Source organism: Struthio camelus, chromosome 19 (genome assembly GCF_040807025.1).
Source record: "Struthio camelus isolate bStrCam1 chromosome 19, bStrCam1.hap1, whole genome shotgun sequence".
In the NCBI taxonomy this organism is placed as follows: Eukaryota; Metazoa; Chordata; class Aves; order Struthioniformes; family Struthionidae; genus Struthio; species Struthio camelus.
The window spans coordinates 13,614,926-13,636,434 of NC_090960.1; the positions used below are offsets into that span (position 1 = coordinate 13,614,926).

The following is a 21,509-nucleotide window of genomic DNA, read 5'->3' on the forward strand; positions in this document are numbered from 1 at the left end:
TATAAGTCTGAATCTTAGGGGTCTGGTGTGTTCAGCGGTGATTCTTTGTGAAGATAGTACTTTCTACTACGACAAGCAGTTCATCTGCACTGTTAATGATGGCAAGGAAGAGAGAGAACATAACTGTGGAGTGAACTGAATTAGCGGAAGTGTCTGAAAAACAAAACAATAGCCAGGCAAGCCAGTAAATACATGCAGCGCGTGCGCGTGCGCGTGTGCGTGCACACACACACAGACACACAGAAATTCAGCTTTTAAGTCACAGGTTTTTTTTTCATGGTTACTTTTTTACATTTATGGTAGAAATCCAAGTACTGACGGATTCATAAAGTGATAGTAGAAGTGAAAATTCTGAATGCCATGCTGGCTGCTTTGTGTAAACATGTATTTTCCCCTATTCCTCTCTCACCACAGGGCTCTGGCTGACATCTTAAGGCAGCAGGGACCAATCCCAATAGCACACTGTGAAAGAGAGACTATCTCGGCCATAGATACCTCCCCCAAAGAAAACACCCCAGTCAGGACATCTTCCAAAAACCATTACACCCCTGTGCGCACCTCCAAAAGTAACCCAGGTAAGTGTTGCCTTTCTGCTCTCTTTTTTCAGAGGTCATTGTACTAGTGGTATGTTAGAAGTCAGCAGAATATCACACTTTACGCTATTGGATTTTGAAACCTCAGATTAGGACAATATATGATTTTAAAAGGCAATCAGATTGAGTAGAGTAGTGCAAGTGTCTGTGGTGATTATTTTTTAAAGGTTTTGCTGGACAGAGTGGCTGTCCTCTCTAGGCATTTTAAAAATTCAGAATCAATGAGGTATAAATGCAGCTTGTACCAAAATGCTTGTAGGAAGCTCAAAACATTGTGTATTTCTAACCAAACACACATACCATAAAGCATAACTGGACTCTCTGCACATAGCACCTGAGAAGGAAGAAATTCAAATAATTGAGGCTACCTTATTCATTCAGTTGAATTATAGAAAGGTGCCAAGAGAAAAGTGTGGAGGGTGATCTGAACGGTATTCTGAGAGTTTAAGGACACCTGACTGAAGTCTTTAGGGAGCACTAATGTGGGAAAAGGACACCCACTTTTTTTTTTTTTCCGGTTCTGCTGCTGGGTGAGCTTGGTCAAATCAGTTGACTGCTCTTTGACTTGATTTCCCCAGCTGCATAAGGAGGTCAGCCTCTTAGGTAAAGATATTATTCTGATTTTTTCAATGTTTCATATGTAGAAAATCGTCAAAACAAAATCTTGATGGTTGCTGACCATCTTGGTTAAGTGGGATGCAGTAGATTTTCCATGACTTGCTATCTTTCAGTCACAACTGGATATGGCTCTCAAAGTTATGCCCTCATTCAGCCACAAGCTATTCAGCTTCAAGCAGAAGTTTCTGGGTGGCATTCCCTGGCCTGTGTCACCCAGAGGTCAGAGCAGATTTTGCTAATGGCCCCTGGTGGGGAACCTTCTGAAGGAAATTAATGGGAGCTCAGGATGCTCCACAACCTGTGGGACTGGATGTGCTCTGCTCTTTGTGGAAAGGGTGCATGACTGAGGGCAGTGACAATTTGATTTTCTTTGACTAGTTGAGGTGACTATTAGAAGGAGTTTGTTGCAATGTGTATAATCCTGCGGAGACAGGATCAGGTGACTATGTACTCTAGAATGCTCTTTTGCTGCTGGGAACTGAATAATTTCCCTGAGAAGTTGAAGGCATTTCTTTTCTGTCCATTTTTCATCATTCAGAGGCCAGTGAACCCCTGATTTTATATGCCAGAGAATTATACCTGTGAAATAAAATGTTAGGCGGGAGTATGGTACGTGAGGTGAGATAACTGGAAGAGGAAGGTCCTTTCGCATATGTAGGGCTTGAGACTGTCTCTTGAGAGGTTGTGTGACTCTCCCTCATGATAGAAGCACAAGAAATAAGGGTTTATGGCCAGTGGGCAGGAACCATCAGAGAGCACATGAAACAAATCCTTTTCTCTGTCTCCCTATTGGCTCCAAAGGAGGCCTACGTGAGGGCAGGAAAAAACAGAATGAATATGCAGAAGAAATTCTTTGCTTGCAACAGCCAAAGAGACCAGCTGGACAAAGGAAGCCTGAATTAGATGTCGTGTTCAGGCACTGTCAAGGATGGGAAATAGGAAATGGGAAGGTTTGTGAGGGAAACTGATGATTTCAGTGTTATCCTCTGGTGCCTGTCAGTAGCTGATGGATGCATTTATGACTTACTACTAAATTAGTGGAGGCACCGCAGGATGCAAGGACCAGATCACAGGTATCATTAGTGGGGTGCTAGTGCAAATGGCTGCACAACAAAGAGATAGCATCCTGAAAGGAATCTACTTGGTCCTCACAGAAGACTGGGATATGAGATGAGCAATGCACAGAAATGCCTAAGAAGAAAAAGATACAGTGTTAAAGGTGATTGTCTGTCAGTTCAGCCTCTGCTTGTTTGTATGTGTTTTCTTGCTAATATCAGGAGAAAGAGAAAACCACTACAGTTCAGACAGAGCTGAAGTGGTCAGGATAGAGCAAGGGCAATAGGAACATCTAAGGGAAAATATTCACAAATCCATCCACAGAGGAGGAGGACTTCCAGCACAGCCTTCACAGTCTTCCGTAGCCATGGGCAGCTGCAGAGCTTATTGATCGCTTCTGCTTTGGAGCAGCCAGTTGGAGCGAACATCACACAAGAGCCCTTGCCAAAGCTGGGAAGAGAAAACTTACACTTGTAACTTGCCCAAAAGAACTTGTTCCTGGCTCAGTTGTATTTGTTATTAACATGTCCTCATATATCATATGAGACAGAAAGCTAATCATGAGCTCATTAAAAAGCTACATAGTTAATGATTTTATATGATTTGATATGCAGAGTATTGCGATGCTCCATCATAACCATATTCAGTTACTCAGCTAGTCTTTGGATTATTATAGTACTCAGCAAATCATGAGTAAGCATCAAAACTTTTAGGTTAGGAGGGAAGTGCAAGTTGGAGAATAAGGCAGGGTTATACAATGTTAAACTAGAATAAACCCGGTAAGTCACAGAAGGAAAGTGGAAGAGGGCTCACCATCTGTACTTTTGCTTTGGAAAAAAAGAGTGGAATAAGGGAAAGCTGGGGAAAGAAATGGAGTAAGTTGCATATAGTAGAGGGATACAGGCAAAGCACTGCTCACTGGTGATGCAATTTGGCTTGGGAAGAGCCACAGATGCAGCGTTTTGCAGTGGATCTGAAGCATCAGCACTGCTGGCTGCAGTTCGGCAGCCAGAACATTAGAGGTTAAGCAACCAGATAAGACTGTAGTTGTTATATAGAAACTAAGCTTGAGTTTTATATTTGTTTTACTTGGAACTTTTGTTTCCAAACTTATAACTAGAAGGGTGACCTTAACTCCCATTAAATAAACCATGGCTTCATTTTTCCATTAAGCTTGCCTGGCGTCAGTGAACAGAATGATTGTGGGTGACAATGACAAATTGAGGTGGCCTGTGTCTGAGAAAGCAGAGTCCAAATGAAGCAGCATGCACAGGTACTGCTGTGGGCATGCCCTGCAGCAAATAGCTTATGGTGTGGTGGCTGACTCCTGATGTAAGTATGGGAAGGAGTCCACCCCCCCCCCCCCTCAATCCCCCCAAACTGGTTTCCTTCTTGCAAGCACAGACAACCTTCAAATAGGTACAGCAAGAGATCACAGGATGGGAACATAAAACTACATCTGTAGTGCACCAAACTGTAAGCATTGTCTTCAGAGGTTGCAGATGCCTGAAGGAGGGTTTAAGATCAAGGCAGACACTTGAGAAGAGTTCTCAGTGTATTCTCCTGGGCACATCGCAGCAGGCAGTTTTAGAGCACTCAAAAGCTCTGCAGCTGGACGCAAGGAGCTGGCATTAGGTTTAGACTGTACTTCTCTTTTGAGCCTCTATTAATCTCCCAGATAGAAGAATGCGGGACTAACTGATTCTTGTCTAAGGGAAAAGGGAAATAAGTCCTTTTATCCTAGACATAGGAACAATTGCCATTCTTTAAATAAAGTAGCTCGTTTTCAAAAAGGCTTCAGCCTGCTATGTTACAACTGTCACACTCCCCACTGGTGTGGGGAACAACTATTTGTCAGAAGCAGAATGTATTTCCCACACTAAATTCTCCAGGGTTTTGTGGTCCCATGTGTCTGAAGGACTTTTCTGCAGAGATTATTGCTCCTTCTGCTTTCTTCTGAATATTAAGCTCATGCCCTTTTGGGATGTTTGGGAATAGTTCACCTCTCCTCTCCCAGTGTCATTTCTGTTCACTGCTTTTAAACAGTGCTGATGGTTTGGTGGCGGTAGGTTCTTTGCAGATGAGAAGAGCTGAAAGCTGTGCCTACAGATTGCTTGGGTCAGAGCACACCTCTCCAGCTGTCCATCATTTAATTAGTAAAAACTACAGCACTCTTTGTAGGCAGGGACATTCCTCCAGCCTGCACAGACCTCTAGTTATTTTACTGTTTGCTATTATGAGTAACATGTAAAATATGATGAATCTGAGATTACAGGAAACCTATCTCATCTAGCTATTTATTGGCATTTTTAATGTCTCCATCCCAATAGCACCTTTAGGCATGTTAGAAGGAAAACTTGCAACATTTCCTGTTTTTTCTCCTTGCCCATATTATCTCTTTTGATACCTGCTATGAAGGTCAGTGCCATTCATTTGTTCAGTGCAGGGCTAGCAAACATAGGTAAGAATGGGGAGGGATGGAAAAAAGTCAATAGGTTCCTGGGGGCTTGGAAAACATGAGGAACAATATAAAGACAGGACCTTTGTGTTCCCATGAAGGAAGGTGCTGCATTTGGCACAAGAGACAGATTTCAAGCCAGAGGCAATCCCCCTGCAATGTCCATAGACAACTGATGTATCAGACAAGACGAGGGCCGATGCTGTCACAGTGATGCAGAAGGCCAACAGCATTAGTGGAAAAAATATATATATTAAGAATAGATTCTCAGCTCAGACCACTATCTCCAATGCCATCTTTGGATATTTGAAGGCCTTCTTGAAGTCACATGCGAGGAACCAGTTAGCTTTGGTGCTCACCGTCCCAAAAAATGGCTGAACAAAACATCTGAAAGATTCAAACCCTGCATAAATTGTCATATGGAGTTTTCTGGCTGCCTTCATGGTGAAGGGGAAGCCAGACCAGGTCTAACATTCATGAAGGGAGCATTCTTTGTTGCTGTTCTCCATAGTGGGACCAAACCACTAAAGATGCAAAAAAAACCTTTGAACCGGGTCTTTCATTGGTGTAAATCAAGGTTTCCCCATCACAGTGATGGGGCAAGGTCTTGGTTTAGGTAAATCTGTACTGTCTGTATGGCCCAGACTCGCAGCTGATGCAAATCAATGATGCTGCAGTGTAGTCCATGCTCTGAAGCAATCCTTTATTCTCTCAGTGTCATGCACGTTCTTCCATACCGGCTCTTTTTTCATAGAGTTTACTTTGGTAATATTGCCAGCCTGTGAGAAAGGGCATATTCAGGACTACTGAAGGGAAATCATGTAGGAGAATGTCTCCAAATATGTGCGGGGAAAGGATGTCCTTGCTGCTCACTGGATAGTGTTTTCAGCAATGAAGGGTCCCCAGATTCCTCCTGAGCATGAGGTAGATAGGTAAAAGCTGTACCTGGGACTATGGTGCTTCTCACTACCTCCAGGATCAGGAAAATAAAAGCAAAGTCAAGACTTTTTTGTGCTTGCTATAGAAAAGAATCTGGCCTAATTTTATACTTTTTTGGCCTCTTAATTCTCAGAATACCAAATTACCTCATTAACAGAATACATTGAGTTTGGTCTGAAGCCAGCGCTAGACAAGCAGGTGAAGAGCTGACCTTTGTGGTAGGCCCGTATAATTTTCCAGTGTGGAAAACCTCCTGCTATTCATCTGCATTAGGGGTGGGGGTATCTGCAGGTGTGAAGAACAGCCTGTTGACAGGATTACCACTTTGAATGCAGTGAACAACACAGGCTAAAGCTCTGATTAGCCTGGTATATCTGGGGAAGACTTTTAATAAGCCATTTGAGTCAGGATGTCCCAGAGATGAACATATTCGAAGCGCTGTTTTCAGCAGTACCTTCCACCCAGAGGCATATTCTGAGCTTGTTCTGAATGTGAACAAATGCAGGAGAGACTTTTAATCTTTATGGAAATTGTAGCTAACATGTCTAGCCAAATATAAGCAGAGCAGCATGGGGAACACTTCCATCCTAATCATCACATAGAAGAGGAGATCATTGCTGTTTGGCCCTGCTCTCCCTGGGTTATGCAGTCAGCATGCAGAGTAATCCTTCTGTAAAGGCCAGGGTAAGCCAAGGCGGTCAGCTTCTCACGTCTCCTCCAGACTATATATGTCTTTTCACTATCCATCTTTCTCCCTTTCCCATTTCCCTCAAGTCTTCAGGTACTCTCTGCTTTGAATTTCTTCCTTTATCCTCTCAGAGAATTCTCTAGCTTCTCCTCCAAATCCCCCAGTAACTATTTGAATTAATTTCCCAAAGATCAGTGTAGAAATGAATGTGGAAAGCATTCAGATTCCCTGCCGCTTCACAGTTTGTGTTGTCATTTACAGCTGTTCAGGGGAATACAAAGCAGGTGTAAAACGAACCCCCGGTCCCCACAGTAACATTTTACAGACCCTGTGCTCCACTGTACGAAACTAGTTAAGGTGCAAGCGAGTGGAGAATAAGGCACACGACTTGGAAAACACCCAGAGAATTCCAGGATCAGAATTGTTCTTTTCACTGTACTCCTATTTCCATTCACTGATAGTTGAAAGGAAAGAAACAGACCCAACTTTGAAACCTGTAGGTTACGTACAAGATAAGGTGATCTGAGGCCACTCCATCTGCTTTTTCCTCCAAGCACACCCATATTACAGTAATCCCCAATGCTTTCCACACCTTTCCCACCTAGGAAAATCCCAAATGCATTAATATGTTTCGTGAGCAGCCAGAAAAAAGTCATATTTTTCTAATTCAGAACATTTCAAGGGTAAGAGCTACTCAGTGTCCAAGCATCCAGGATAACATTGCCAAAAGGGACAATCAGTCCAGCAGAGAGTGGGGATAGGTGGATGCTACACGAATTGGTGCAGTACAGTGAAGACAGAGAACTGGCTGCTATTTCAACTGGCATGAAGGTTCCTCACTTAGCACCTAAGTTAGCCTGTAAAATATTAGGCAACATAGGAACTACCAGCCTACCCCCTGGCATCCTGGAGGAGCTGATGCCCTTTAACTCCCACTGTCTGTGTCATTGCCAGTCTCCATTTTATAGATGGGGAAACAGAGCACACAGAGGCTAAAGGCTGTACATTGAAAGGTATTTAGGTTACCATCTTCCATTCACTTAAAAATAAATACCTAAAGCCATGTAAATATCTGGCCTTAAGTAATTTATGCACTTTGCCCCGCTACTGAGAGAAGAATTTTGTCCCAGGTCTGCTACCTTCCCTACAGATCGGCACATCCAAGAGGGGTTGTGTGCTGCAGTGTGCACTGACCCTTTTAGCCCTGCTCTGAATGAGCAGGGAAGCTTCCTCCTGCGTCATCACAGAAGCACAGACATGACTATCTTCTATTCTGTACCATAACAGCAAGCAAGAGCTTTTGTACTTGTATTAGAAAGTAAAATCTTTGTCCCACTGTATTTGTGGTCCAAGAAACACAGAAGGCGGCCTGGGGTGTAAAGTCATGCGAATGAGCTACAATATTATCTTTCATTAGTTGAGTTTCCCTGATTTCAAATGGATCTTTTCAACTATTAAATATTTCTTTGCTTATCCTGTCTTAATTTTAGTGGGCTTCCTCCCTCCCTCTTCTGTTGCTGCTAGAGCTTAGGACTTCACGCTGTGGAGATATTCAGCTGTGAGCAGTGTAAGGTTTTAACACACACTGCCCACTAATACCGACAAAACAGCCTGAGATCTCTCCGTAGGCATGCAGATCTCTCCCTCCCTCAATGAGATTGTGACTGCACCTACTCCTGCTTCGAGTTATTGATTTATTCTGTCCTCCTGAGTATTTTACTGCACTGTCAAGTTTTAGAGTAATCTGTTAAAAAGAACCTTTGGGGAAACTATGCCCCAATAACAAGACCCATGAGATAACAAAATATCCCCGCTGCAAATATATTTTCTAGTGAACTTACAGGCAAATAAAAAGCAACATTACAACTATTTCTTGTATCTCATGACCAAACATCTCCCATGACTAATGTCAGGATTTCAGACATCAAAACAGGGAATAAGTGAGAAAATTTGTGTACACACACACACACACACACACACACACACACACACACATAAAGTTTTTGCTGTGGAAAAAATCTTGGTAGATGGAATGTGTGTGTATATACACATGCGTAGGTGTAATGTGATGATACTCAAACCAGCCACATGGCTACAACAGAGTAGCAATATCCAGAGCTATGGGATAAATATCAGACTCCTGGTAAAAGCGTTTTGATAGAATTTAGCATTCATTCAACAGAGTGCAGTCCCAGAGCCACAAGGCCAGGCATGGCAGTGCTTATCATCCACAGTGATATCTAGAAACTGTAGGTTACTATGGTAACAGCATTTTTTTTTAAGAGAGACTAATGCGAGTTGTGAGCAGGAGAGAGGATTAAGCATACAGATTTACTTTGAAACAAAGCCTCACAGTGAAACTCAACCTGCTGAAAACAGAACAAGAAAACACATGGAGAATGTGGAAATTAATTGAATCGGGCTTTTCTGGCATCATGCTCCAGTAGAGAAGAGGCGTTAATATGGAAAGAGTGTCTGAGAGTCTAGTGCAGGCGTGTGATCAGTCAGAGCCCCCGCATGTTGCAAGGGACAGAGTGACTGTGGGCATGTGTCTGAAACACTCTGAGTAATTCCACAGATCGCACCGTACAGCACTGTTTGCTCCCTCCCTGCCTGGTGCCACCTGCTTGTTGCACACACAAAGGAGTGGGACTGCAAGTGCCTCGTTCTCATATCCAGGCTTTGATTTTTGTAACGGTTGTGGGATTAAGAACAAATTCCAGAGCTAAATTGAGCTGATGTGTAGGGGAATGCCATAATAACACTGACCAGCAACAGTGAAAAGGAGTTCCTGGAGGATGGAGGCTGTCATATCGTGGCATGTGTAGGAGGTCCAACCTGATATATCAGGATGCTTTTCCCAGTTCCTTGATCTGTACAGCTGGATTGCGATTTGCCAAGGAGCACCCTTGTCAAACCATGAAAAAGCAGAGGTGGAAAACAGTTATGGAGCATGACATCTAAGAGGGGGAGGGAGGCGTCAGTTCCTGTCCTTGTCCCATGTTGTCCTGGGTGAGAGGAAGGAAAGCTGTTTTATACAGGTGGTTTTCCTCACCTTGACAGTCTGTTCTGTACTCTTTCCTATCTCCTAATCCTCCTTCTCCAGATAGGGAGAAAGAGTAGGAACAGAAGGCCTTTAGGGCACATATCTGGCACAATTTATAACTGAGAGGTGAATTTGGAGTGCTGTAAGACAGAGCAGGACAAGGTGACATTACTTTCCCCAGAAAACACTGAGTATCTGGGCTGAAGTTACCATTATGCTATCCCAGCACTCACCAGCTGCCCAAGCTCTGATCATCTTAGAGTACCTGCTGTACAAGGTGGGCCAAAGCTCAGCCACAGCCACAGCAAAGGGAGGGCAGCAAGTTACCAGGGGCTGGAGAGTGCAGTGGGCAGGGGGAGTCATGCTTCTGCCTAGGTTTTGATTTGATCCACGGCCTGTCTCTGATCTGAATCTGCAAGGTTGTCCATTCTGCCTTGCTTAGGGAGGCACCAGTGGCACCAGTGCAGATCCTGTTGCAGGGGACTAGAAGCAGGAGGTAGAACACTGCTCCAATGAACACGGCCAATGAATCCTGCAAGGATGGTATCAACCTGCTTTGCCCAGCCCCAGAAAGAAGCAAATTGCATAGAGAAAAGGTATCCTGTCCTAGGACACCCCGTACCTGTTCTCATGATCACTCCAACAGATATGCATGCATTTACAGCAGGAGAGGCAGAACAGCTTAGTGCTACGGTTACCAGAGAGCTGAGTGCTTGTTGTGTACACTAAATCCACATGACAGCAGAAGAGGAAGTTTAGAGTGGCTCCTTTATTCAAAGGCTTTGTCCCCTTATTCTGCGAGCAGTCTGTATAAAAACAACCCCAAAGTCATTAGTTCTCAAATTTATTGGGCAAGTTGATGGTTTTCTCAGAACCTCAGCTCCTGGGTGGGTGAGGCTAGTGAAAATCTTGCCTTCATTTTGAATAAGTTGCTTCGAGATATCATACCTGTGAATGATATCATACCTGTTGAAAAATATTGTATGAATGTACATGGAGTAGTCAATTAGTAGAAAGCAGCTACAAATAAAGATCCTATATTTAAAAAAAACCCTCTTTTTAAAGAAATCAGCATGTGGTGGCAGAGGTTGGAGGAGAGATCCTGATTGCTGACTGCTGTGTGTGTGAGGTTCCTCAAATAAACTAATCACTGGGTAATTTCTTTCCCCATTTTGTGTCTCTGCTCATGAGCAGTTTGTAGGGAACAGATTCCTTGTAAAAAGTTTTGACCAGATGGAAGGGCCCATGTTCATCCTCTCTAACTCTCATCTTTCAAGTAAAGCGTTTAAATCAGGAGCTTGGTCATCCTAGCTTCCTTCTATAGTTCCTGGAGAAAGACAGGACTTTCAATGACGTTTCAGAACTTAGATGAATGGAATTGCCTTAGGGTTGCCTATCTTGCTGTGGACTATGATAGGGCATATGGGGTGTTCTTAATTTAGGATACTCAACTAAATACCTGTAGTCAGGTGTGATGAACCTCTACTGTAGTCACACACAGTGTTTCTATCTGTTATTGGGATCTGAAGGGATTGACATCAAGACTTCTAGGTAACAACTAAAATAATCCTCTCCAAACAGCCATGAGATTCGCTTCATTCTGGAAACCCGCATTTTCCTGGCGAAAGAGGCAACCTCTGGCTAACAGCAGGAGGGCACAAACCTGACTGGGATAGGCTAGTCAGGCACTCTGGACTTGAAATGGAGCTCACTCTTCTGCCCTATGCACACTGGGAGCAGTAGAGGCTGCACATAGATAAACAAAGAGAAGGAGGAGGGGAAGGAAGTTCTGGTCTGTGCTTGATCCTCTTGGCCTAGCCCAGGTGTGTATTTATCATATTACGTAGAAGTTACTCTACAGTAACTTCTGTAGTTACTGTCGGTGGCTTCTCCAGCCTATATTCACCAGCTGCTAAGAAGGCTTCATTGCTATTCTGTCTGTTTTCTTTCCAGTAAATAGGAAGGCAGAGTTTTGGCTCCCAAGAAACAAACAAACAAACAAACAAACAAACAAACCCAGCCAGGTTTCCTTGAGTGACAGCTGAGCTCTTCTTGGTTAATAAGTTGTAAGTCCAACAAAAGGCACATGATAGACCACTGTGTGAACAACTGGGAGAAAATTTAGAGAATCACAGAATGACAGATTCACAGCTTGCCTAGAGAGGCTGTGGAGTCTCCTTCCCTGGAGATATTCAAAACCCGCCTGGACGTGATCCTGGGCAATGTGCTCTAGCTGACCCTGCTTGAGCAGGGTGGTTGGACTAGGTGATCTCTAGAGGTCCCTTCCAACCTTGGCCATTTTGTGATCCTGTGATTCTGTGACAGTAGCTGTGGCTGGTGAGCTCCACATGGGATAGTATCGGTGGCTGGGTCTGGCACAGCCAAAACATGCCTCACCAGCCGGGCCCCACACTGCCAACTCTGAACCACAGCGCACGTAGTGCTCCAGTTTCACAAGCTGCTGAGTCAGTCTAGTGGCTCAACTGCCACTGGAGCTGAAGTGTTAATCCTCCTCCTCTTCCCACATCCTCCCTGGCTGTACTCATTTCCCTTTAGGCTGACTCTGGTGCTGTCACATCCATTTATCAGTTGATTTAACTTACTAACCCAGCAAAATCAATTCATGAAGACATCATCCAACATACGATAAACAGCAGAAGTGTAGTCAGGAGTGGGACTGAGATATGGAATGGGAGAGAGGGATTGGTCTGTTTAAGCAGTGATGAGTTTATAACCTGTGAGCTGTGCCTCATGTAACTGTAGCCTTCAGCAAGAGTTGCCTGGGAGCAAGCATGAAAGAGGACCTGTGCTTAGATGTTCTGGGAACTTGGTGCCCAACACGGATTACCTGTCCCACCTCCAGCACCACATGCTCCTTGAAATGAGGTGGGCTGAATCGCTGGCTGTGGTTTAGTCCACTAGGTTTAGGATTTTCCGGAACTCAAATTTGGCACCTTGGCAGCATTCCACAATCAAAACACTCCTGCTTACAGTTAGGATATTTTAGTTTTATGCTTCTCAGAATTTTCCATGGGGGGAAAGCAACATAAACTGTTGTCTAACAAGCAGTTCTGTTCTGCACCATCCAGCTGCACTGCTGGGCCCTGTGGAAGGGTAGAATCTTTTCTGTAGAGGGTTCACTTCTCCCTATCCATGTGCATTTGTATTGCTGGATCAATTATTGTTTGTAAAATGCATTAGATCTTCAAACGAAAGGTAGAAACATCATGTTTTCTTCCATTAATCAGAGCAGCTTACAGAAAGCATCAATTTAAAATGTTAAAGCCAATTTGCAACTTGTATCGACAACAATTAAATTGGCCTCCAGAAAATCATGCAACTGCTTGCTTTTTACCCTGTGAAGAATGCAATCTTTATAAGGATTTTCTACATGTTGAACTTCCCCCTATTTCATGATTGCTGACCCTATCTCACTCTGTAGACGTGTAAACAGAGGTGGGGAATGGGAAGCAATACTCCAGTTAAGAACATGCCATAATTAACACACTTTCATTCCCCTCTAATTGGACTCCTACCCAACTTTTGCAGCTCAATCTATGCTCTGCTTTCATCATTTTCAGTTTCCTTTCTCTGCTTCCTAGGTGACCTTGTTAACTTGAAAATTATGCAGAAACATACTGTAATGAAGCGTTACCATCTTATCCCTAGCATTGTTGACAAAGACATTGAAATCCACAGCCGATCACTGGCCATATCCTCCATGAAGAGCACAGCCACTGGCTCTGCAAAGCCACAGTGACTCTTGCAACCTTGCCGTGGAAATCTACCTGTTCAGCTCACAGAGGTGTGAGAATAAAAGTCATACTGGAGAAATCATGGCTAACTTTTCATAAATAGCTCTTTAAGCAGGTATTGAATGGGTCATGTGGCATCCAGTAGGGTAGATTTCATAGACCTTGCAAGACTGCTTAGGGACAGTGGGGACATTTCCAGCAGGAGATGTTGCTCAGGGCACAGACAAAGTAGTCAGTCAGTGTTTTGTTCCAAGCATCTACATTCTAAGAGATTTAGGCAATTATCCTTCATTATCCTATCTCAACCTCTGCTCAGCCCGAACAAAGGGTAAGTAGGATGCTGCAGGTCTGCCTTCTTGTTTCTTTCAGCAGTGTTGCTATATGTGAAGCAGTTTGTCTACTTCTTCATAACATTCACATTTCCAGGGTCTTCCCACCCTCTGTTGTATACTAGGGGTGTTTTCTGATGTTTTTCATCACCAGATTTTTTGTAGATTGCAAGATGGTAGGAAGGTTTAGCTCATGTTGAGGTTCTGAAGACAGCTTTTATCACTGGTACAGTACCTGTTCCTTCTGGCACACCAGCCTTGCACATATAGCTTGAGAATTTAGGGCGTCTTGCCTCACTTCCTCTTCTCTGATTCAGCTGTTATCCTCAAACCGTCTTACTTGTTGCAGGTATCTGAAAGGACACCCATGTAGCTAATTACTAAGTGAGCATATCTGAATGGGAACCATCCCCTCCAACCATGAAAGGACAAATCTAATTGCTCTTTCTATTTGATTTAAAATATTTGAGGAGAAAGGAAAAGGGAGTACATGTGTCACAATCTTACTTAGAATCAGAGCAGTTAATGAAAAAATGCCTTTTGATTCTCCTGGACTTCAGACAAGCCTGTACTGAGATATTAGCAAGTAACGTAGTCCATATCTCATCAAATCCTTCTCAAGAAGAATAATTCTAATGTAAATGGATGGCATTTTGCCGATCTCTCCCAAAACCTGTCCCTGGTTTGTCAACTGTGCCAACACCTCTATCTTACAATGTCAAATCACTTCTGCGGGTAACTGTTGCTCTCTAAAATAAACCTCACAGAAGATGTTCATTTGCTGCCAGTCATAGGTCAGTGCCCCAGAGCTCAGATTGATCACACTGAAAAGGCAGCAGGAGAAACATTAATTCACAGAGCTGGGGCTCCTTACCCATTGTCTTCAAACTTCAGTAAGACGGTCTCTGTGACACCTTATTTCGTTTCACATCTATCCTCCCTGGATCCACAGCATTTCCTACACAGAAAGCACTTCTCAGTAAGCACCACAGATTGGGTGCAGTTATGCTGTCTACACCATACTTGCCAGAGGGATCTGAAAGCCACACCAGTCCTGAGGCCAAGTGGCAGATCCCCGTATGTTCCACACAGGCAGCCTGCACTCAGACAGAACTCAGGTATTCATACATCCTGTCTTTTTTAGCACTTATGGCACTTTCAAGAAGGATCTCTGGGGATCCCTTCAAGCAAATGGTCCTTATAATAACTGGAGGATGCAAGCAAGGTGCTGAGATGTGTCCGTGCTGTAGGCTAAGTGCAGTATTGAGCATGCTGAAGTTTTGCAGGGCTGCCTGAGAGCATAGGCATGGAGTGTGGCATCCAGGTTTCTCTGCTCAGCAGAGCATGTGTTTTATATCAAACCATAGTTAAATCTTAACTCTATTTAGTGATCAGCAAGCCAGGGGGTGGAGGCAGTAGCAGGGACCATTAATAGACAGGCTACAGCCTCATAGCTCCAACTACCTCTGTCTCTGAGGCATCCCACATCTGCCTTGGGACTGGGCGTTGATAATCTCAGAGGTTATCATCCAAAATGTTCAGGATTATGGTTGCTGTCATCACTGATAAATTGCATCATGTCAATTCCTGGCACTAGCAGAAGCACACAGCGTGTGGAGTTACTGGATGTTCTGTCTCTTCTGAGACTACTTGCTGTATGTGGGTCTTCCTCCTTGGATAAGCATCTGAGAGGCACAGGGTTACCCATAGAGGACTTCAGGTTTCACTTGGCTGGAGGAGCTCATGTGGAAGAGGGGCCCTGGGAGAACTCCCTGCCAGTGCTACCTTTCTGTCCTTCCTTTTTTGTCCCCAGCTCCTCTGCTGTGACAAACAGCAGCACTAGAAGATGAATTAATGATACACCCAGGCTCTACACTTTCCTTAAACAATTCTGATTGTGCTTCTCTGACAAATAATTCAGGTAGATAAGGAAGGATTCTGAACAAGATTTACTGTTCTCTTGACTTATGGATGGGAGAGTTTTACTGAGGGGATAGACAAGTTGCCATGAGTTGTGATGCCGTCTGACATGCAAGAGAGCGACTGTATAGCACTATGACTGTCAATAAACATGGAGTGTGTTAGAGCAGGACAGTAAAAGCCTCCCAGACTCTTGCCCTCAAACTTTGCTGGGCATCAGCTCACCTTGCCCATGGGACCTCACTGCAGAATATTTACAGAAGAGATGAGCCATTGTTCAACCCACAGCAGTCAGGAAACTACAATCCTTCCATCACCACAGCATATTTTTTCTCAGGGAAAAAGCATGGAGATGTGGTCTCCACATCTAAAATTTCTCTGGGAAGAGTTCCCCACATAGTCAATTCAAAATACTTTGCATTATTCCTCAGTCATAACACAGAAAGCAGAGCTGACCCTCTGCTTCTAACATGTCGTGGACCCACCAAGACAGTAAAGCTCCTCAATATGCTTTGCATTGCCACACCACTCAGGGAAAGGTGTGGCTTTCATGTAATCTGTGCTCCCCCAGAAAATCACATCTGGGTACAACAATGCTTGACACCTTGGCATTTGTGAGATCACATGGGAGGTTCCCGTGTCCTTCAGGAGACTATCAGTAATGCAGGACACTGGAAAGCCCTGCAGAACCAGCACCAGCTCTCATATCCTCTGCAGGCAGCCTGTGGACCCTGTGAGGTTTTACCCACTGGCAGTTTGGAGGTTCTGGAGTTGGATTGCCCCTATCTAACCAGGGCATTAAGCTCTTGACTGGCAAAAAAAGGAAAATACTGTCTGCTCATGGCTGGAGAAAGCAGATAATCCTCTCCCAGACTGAGTCCTGCAGCCCTGCTATCCCATAGCCCCAGGAATGGCTGTAGGCCTTGCCTGTGCAAAGCCAGCCTTTCTGTGACATTCCCCACTGCTTCTGCCAGTATACACAGGCAAAGGCAGTGGCAAAGTATCCCCCCAAAGTCTTCTGCAAATATAGTTCCAACTTCCCAATCAAAGAGTAGCTACTTCTGAAAGGATCCCCAACATTTTGCATGAGGCAAGGAGTAGCACATCTAAAATAGGGGCAAATACTGCTTTGGAGAATATCAGGGGAGATTCATCTTACATGACACAGCCAAGACGTTTAGTTTGGTTTGGTTTGATAGTTTTAGCACCAAGATTTTATGAGTTGCTAGGTATCCCAGCATTCAGATTCTGATCGCTTTAATCCACTGACTTCCCACACTCTCTCTCTTAGTTTATCAATTTTTTTGTCCTTCTGAAGTCAAGTTACACCTATATTCTAGTTAGAGCCTTCTTAGAAGCCTGCATTACGTAACCAAGCCCCAGTCCCAGGCAGTGTAACATCTTGTAAGCCTCCTAACTGATGGAAAAATGTGTCAGTTGTTGCATCCAGGAATAACTGGGCTTTCCTATTAGCAGTGGTATTATTTCTCTCATCTGGAGGTGGGAGTTAAAGTCTCCCACAATGACGCACTTCTCAGTGGTATATGACTGAGAACATTACAAAGACTTCTATTGAAACCTGTGTCCCACTGTGCAGGTTTGCAGCAGGCTCCAGGTCCTACAGTAACCTCCTTTTTAACATCTTCTCCACAATTATTTTACTCATTTTTTAAGCAGATTTTGTTTAATCCAGGCTAGCACTTTTTATTGACTTGAGAAGCCTTTTGTTCTATCCAAGTTCTAATACTGAATTCTACCTCCCCATCTAGCACTGTAAGTGCCGCTTCTTTCTGCCTCCCCTGAAGAGCATACAACTTTTTGTGCCTGATTTCCCAGTTGTGCTACTCTCTGGTATCCCTGTAGGGTCCATTTTCACATCCCTTACAAGAATGCAAATACTACATTTTCTTTTAGCCCAGGCTCCAGGCAAAGCCACTTGTGTCAGGCACTCCTGATCACGCTCTGTGGCTTGCCAGCTGTGCCATGCTTCTGGTAGTGCTTAGCTAACCAAGCTTCTCCCACATGCCTGTTCACCTCCCTGTTGTTTATTCCACATTTCACTGTTACTTCCGTATGCACTACTGTTCTTCGGTTTCTTTGTATCTCTTTCTCTAAATAGATTTTGGATGGGCCCAATGTGAAAAATAGATTTTGGATGGGCCCAATGTGAAAAATCAGCATTTTTGCCCAGGATGCCCGGGGTCTTCAGTGAGGATCCCATGGGGGTGAGCACCATGGTTTGCAAATGGCAGGTTAAGGATCAGCATGACTAGATAACAAGGAATACAAGTGCCTGAAGCAGGGCAAGTGAGGAAAGTGAGTCCCCTTTTCCACTCAGCATGGTTATCTGGAGCAATGTTCAACCAGGATAAGGATCAAGGGCCCTCAGGCTATTACGTTATGCATTTTAGTAGTGAGAGGAGCAATGGGCCAACACTGTGAATCTAGTCCCTTCTCTGTAGGAGAACGTGATGATTTTGAAATGTCTGGTTCTCCCATGCTTGAACTTCTTCAGCGTTTGTGAGTTCAAAGTAAATAGCTGCTTTCAGGCCTTTGGCTGTCAGCGAGATCATGTGGCAGGTTGAGGAACATTGGTTTCTGGGCTGAGGTACAAATGTTACTCTTTGAACACATGTTCCCACCTCTCTGCTGTTACATACAGCGCGCACATCCATGTGTATCCAGGTTCCCGGACATATGCACTTCTCAGGAAATATCAGACCCCAACTGCCCAGTCACTCAGACTATGGCTTTAATTCTGCTTGTACAGACATGGTCCCAGCATTGTATTAAGTTGCAGGATGTCACCTGTGAACATTGGTTTAACATAATTATCAGAATGGTACTTGGTGGAGCTAATGAAATATTTACCTTTGAGCAGCTGTAAGATCATTAATGTTTCACTGTCTGCTGCCAGCTAGCCCTTTCCTGATTTATAGTGTTGAATTGTTCATGAGGCTAATTGCACTGCCCTTCATAAATCAGGCACTTAGGCTTTTCTGGGGCAATTTCAATTAGCAAAAGATAATCCTCTGCTTTGCTGGTGAGGGTGTCCATGGCAAGAAACCAAGGGATGGAGGCTGGTGCAATGACTAATGAACCATCCTAGCTTCTCCCCCCATCTCCCCCTAGAGTGCATACTGGGGTCTCTAATGACACCTTGGTGCCTGACAGAGGCTCAGAGCAGTGTGGCACTGGCATGACACTACGGCCGAGCTCACATCTTCAGCCTCTCCACACAACTGGGGATGGTGCTCACATTCAAATCCTGGCTCAGCTCATGCTAGAACAGGTACCCTGGCACTACTGCATGGTGTGCAAACGCCTGACTGAGGTAGACTGGCTTAGCTTAGGATTCAGCAGGAGGCACTGGGCAGACTCCAAACACGATCACTCCTTTGGAGAAGGTGACTTCACCTCTAGGTAAGGGTGGGATGGGAAGGGAGGGTGGCTCTTCTTTTCAGGGAAAGATGTCCCTCTGCTTTCCAGCAATGCATTGAAGAACATAGCTAACTTCTGTCTTGCCAGCATGTGTTTTCCTCCTGTCCCAGGAGAAAGAATGTGTAATTAAAGGTTTTGCTTTGATAGGACTCAATATTTTTTATTTTGTTTTCATTTATAGTTTTCTGATGGTAAATTGTGTTAATTCTTTTGTTACGGTTAAAGAAGCAGGTGAAAAAACACAACCTCCTTCCTGCCATCAGAGGCAGGGGGAGCTCAAATCTGGAATTGCCCGCAGTGTCGGGAGATTACCTCAAACTACGCTTGAGGGAGTTCTCTCTCCTAGACAGGAATTATGCATCCTGCAGGGATTTCCCCTATGTCAGAGAAAGGAGGTTTTTGCCCCAGAAAAATGTTGTCTTTTCTCTTATGTAATCTGATGTTTTGGATCACCTTTGCCATGTGGGGTAAAATATAGGGAAGAGACAAAGAGATCATACACAAATTTTTCAGAAGGAAACAGGTCACCTGGAATCTTTTCAGATTTTCTCAGAATTCTCATTATTAGGAATGACGTTGCTGATGCCAAGCTTGGAAAACCGGCCCAAGAGGCAAAGCACTGAGAATATGCAGTGAGGAACACGCTTGAGGCATGTGGGTGTCCTTGTTATAGAATAAGGAGCCAAAAGGCTAGACAATATTTTGTGACAAAACCTTTTATTTATGTAATAATGCAGATCTGGTTAGACAAAAACTATGCATACACTCACTACAAGTTACTGGAGCCATACTGTCTTATTTAGGATGACTGAAAGGCATAAGTAAGGTACAATTTGCAGGCAGAGTTTGCTAGAGAACTACGGCAATGTATATTTTCACAATATGAGAGTGCTCAAGGATAACAAACCATTGACAAATGGCTTAATGAAATCTTTTACAGATGTTCATTGTAGGGGGGGGACAGGAGGTTCTCACGTGCTTTTCTGTACGGGGGATGGTTCTGAAGAGCTCTCTAAAACCGAAGGTTCAGTGGAAGTTTTATAACAAACCTTATCAGTGACATGGTAAAAAGTAACCTGGACTAGATAATATTCACCCAGGGGTTTTAAAAGGGAAAGTTACTGAGTTATTCACCCTGAATCTCAGTCTGTTTAGTAAGCCTTTGTGCCAGATGAATGGAAGGTGGAAAATGCAATGCTCATCTTTAGAAAGGCTTTAGAGATGATGCTGGGAATGTGAAGGACAAGCTAGTGTAGCAGTGCACTATGAGGGATTACAATAAAACAGAGATAGAAGAGTCAAGATGGCTTTTGTGAAAGGAAGGCATACATTATGAATCTGTTAACACTCTGTAAAGGAATCAACTGACATGTGGATGGAAGTGATTCTGTCAAGGTAGTGTAGTCATTTTTCTTCAGAAATTGTCAGTGAGGTCTTTTGTCAAAAGTACTTAAAAATACCATGGGATAAGAGGAAAGGTCTTCTCAAGAATTAATAACAGATTAAAGGATAGAAAGCAATGAATGAGAATGAATGGTCAGGCTTTATAGTGGACAAATCTTATTATTGGAGTCCTAGAAGATCTATTTTGGGACATGTGCTGTTCAATGTATTTCTGAATGGTCTAGAAAAGGAGGTATGTAGTGAGGTGACAAAATTTGTGCATGATATGGAATTATTCTGAAGTATCACATCTGAAGCTGACAGTACAGGTAACTATATGGAGATAATCACTTAGGAAAAAGTTTTCCAACAACTGAGAGAGGGAGGCCAGCAAGATGTGCATTGGACAAGGAGCAAGGCAAGGATATTGAATAACTATCTAAGAATTTAGGCCTTAGTCATACCCATGTTTGTATTTGATTGTTTACAATATGAAGTGTTGCAGAAAATCTGTTCTGTGCTTGCAGTGTTCCTGACTGTCCAGTTCTCTAATCAGTCCCAACTTTCCAAGAACTAGGACAGCTCCTTAATGTTGTCAGCCAGGTTTCCTCTAAGATCTCTGGGCAATGAACTTCTGGAATATTCTGCAGATTGATGTGCTGCATGAATCAGGGCTGTGATGGGCAGAATCCTCCTAGGTCATGTGTACTGCAGCATCCCCAGTGCATACAGCACCTGAAAGGGCAGCCTTGGTTACACCGTTTGCGTTGCAGACATGCCTTGGAGCACGTCCCTGTCCCACCAGGGCTTCCCTGATGGTACTTCAAGGCAGCCAGCTCTGCAGGTGCTCTGGGAAGTGGCTCCCAGTTATGAGGGAGGGATCGTTCTCCTTGACCTATTTGATCATTACCTCCACAAATGTGATTTTGATTAAGGAATTTTCCTAAGTAATTACTATGGCATTAGAAATTCAGCCAAACAGAAAATAGCCCAAAAAGCAACGTGACATGGTACCTACCCCGAAGGCCAGCTTTCTGGCTGCCAATGGACCGTGAGAGACGGAGAGCAAACACCAACTCAGTCAAGCAGGTGAAGTGTCCTCAGCTGAGGGAGGCGTACCTAGCTTTGTCTGACCCATCAAGGCACAGGATTCTGCAGCTCACTTGTCAGATTGCATGTGGCTTCTGCTACGTTGTTCCATGGCTCATCTGGAGTTAGGAAGAGATTCAGGGGTTACAAGCACTCTTGCTTTTAGTTGCTTGTAAGAATTAAAATGCCTGCTA

The 21,509-nt window shown here is 43.9% G+C and overlaps 1 protein-coding gene across 1 annotated transcript in view; it reads left to right on the forward strand.

The window, feature by feature from the left end:
• The window catches only part of SHISA6 (shisa family member 6), a 288,148-nt gene that overhangs the window by 17,542 nt on the left and 249,097 nt on the right, over positions 1-21,509 (forward strand). The window contains exon 2 of the mRNA XM_068913835.1: positions 415-575. Within this exon, the coding sequence (XP_068769936.1) occupies positions 415-575 (161 nt within the window). The remainder of the gene's footprint in view (positions 1-414; positions 576-21,509) is intronic.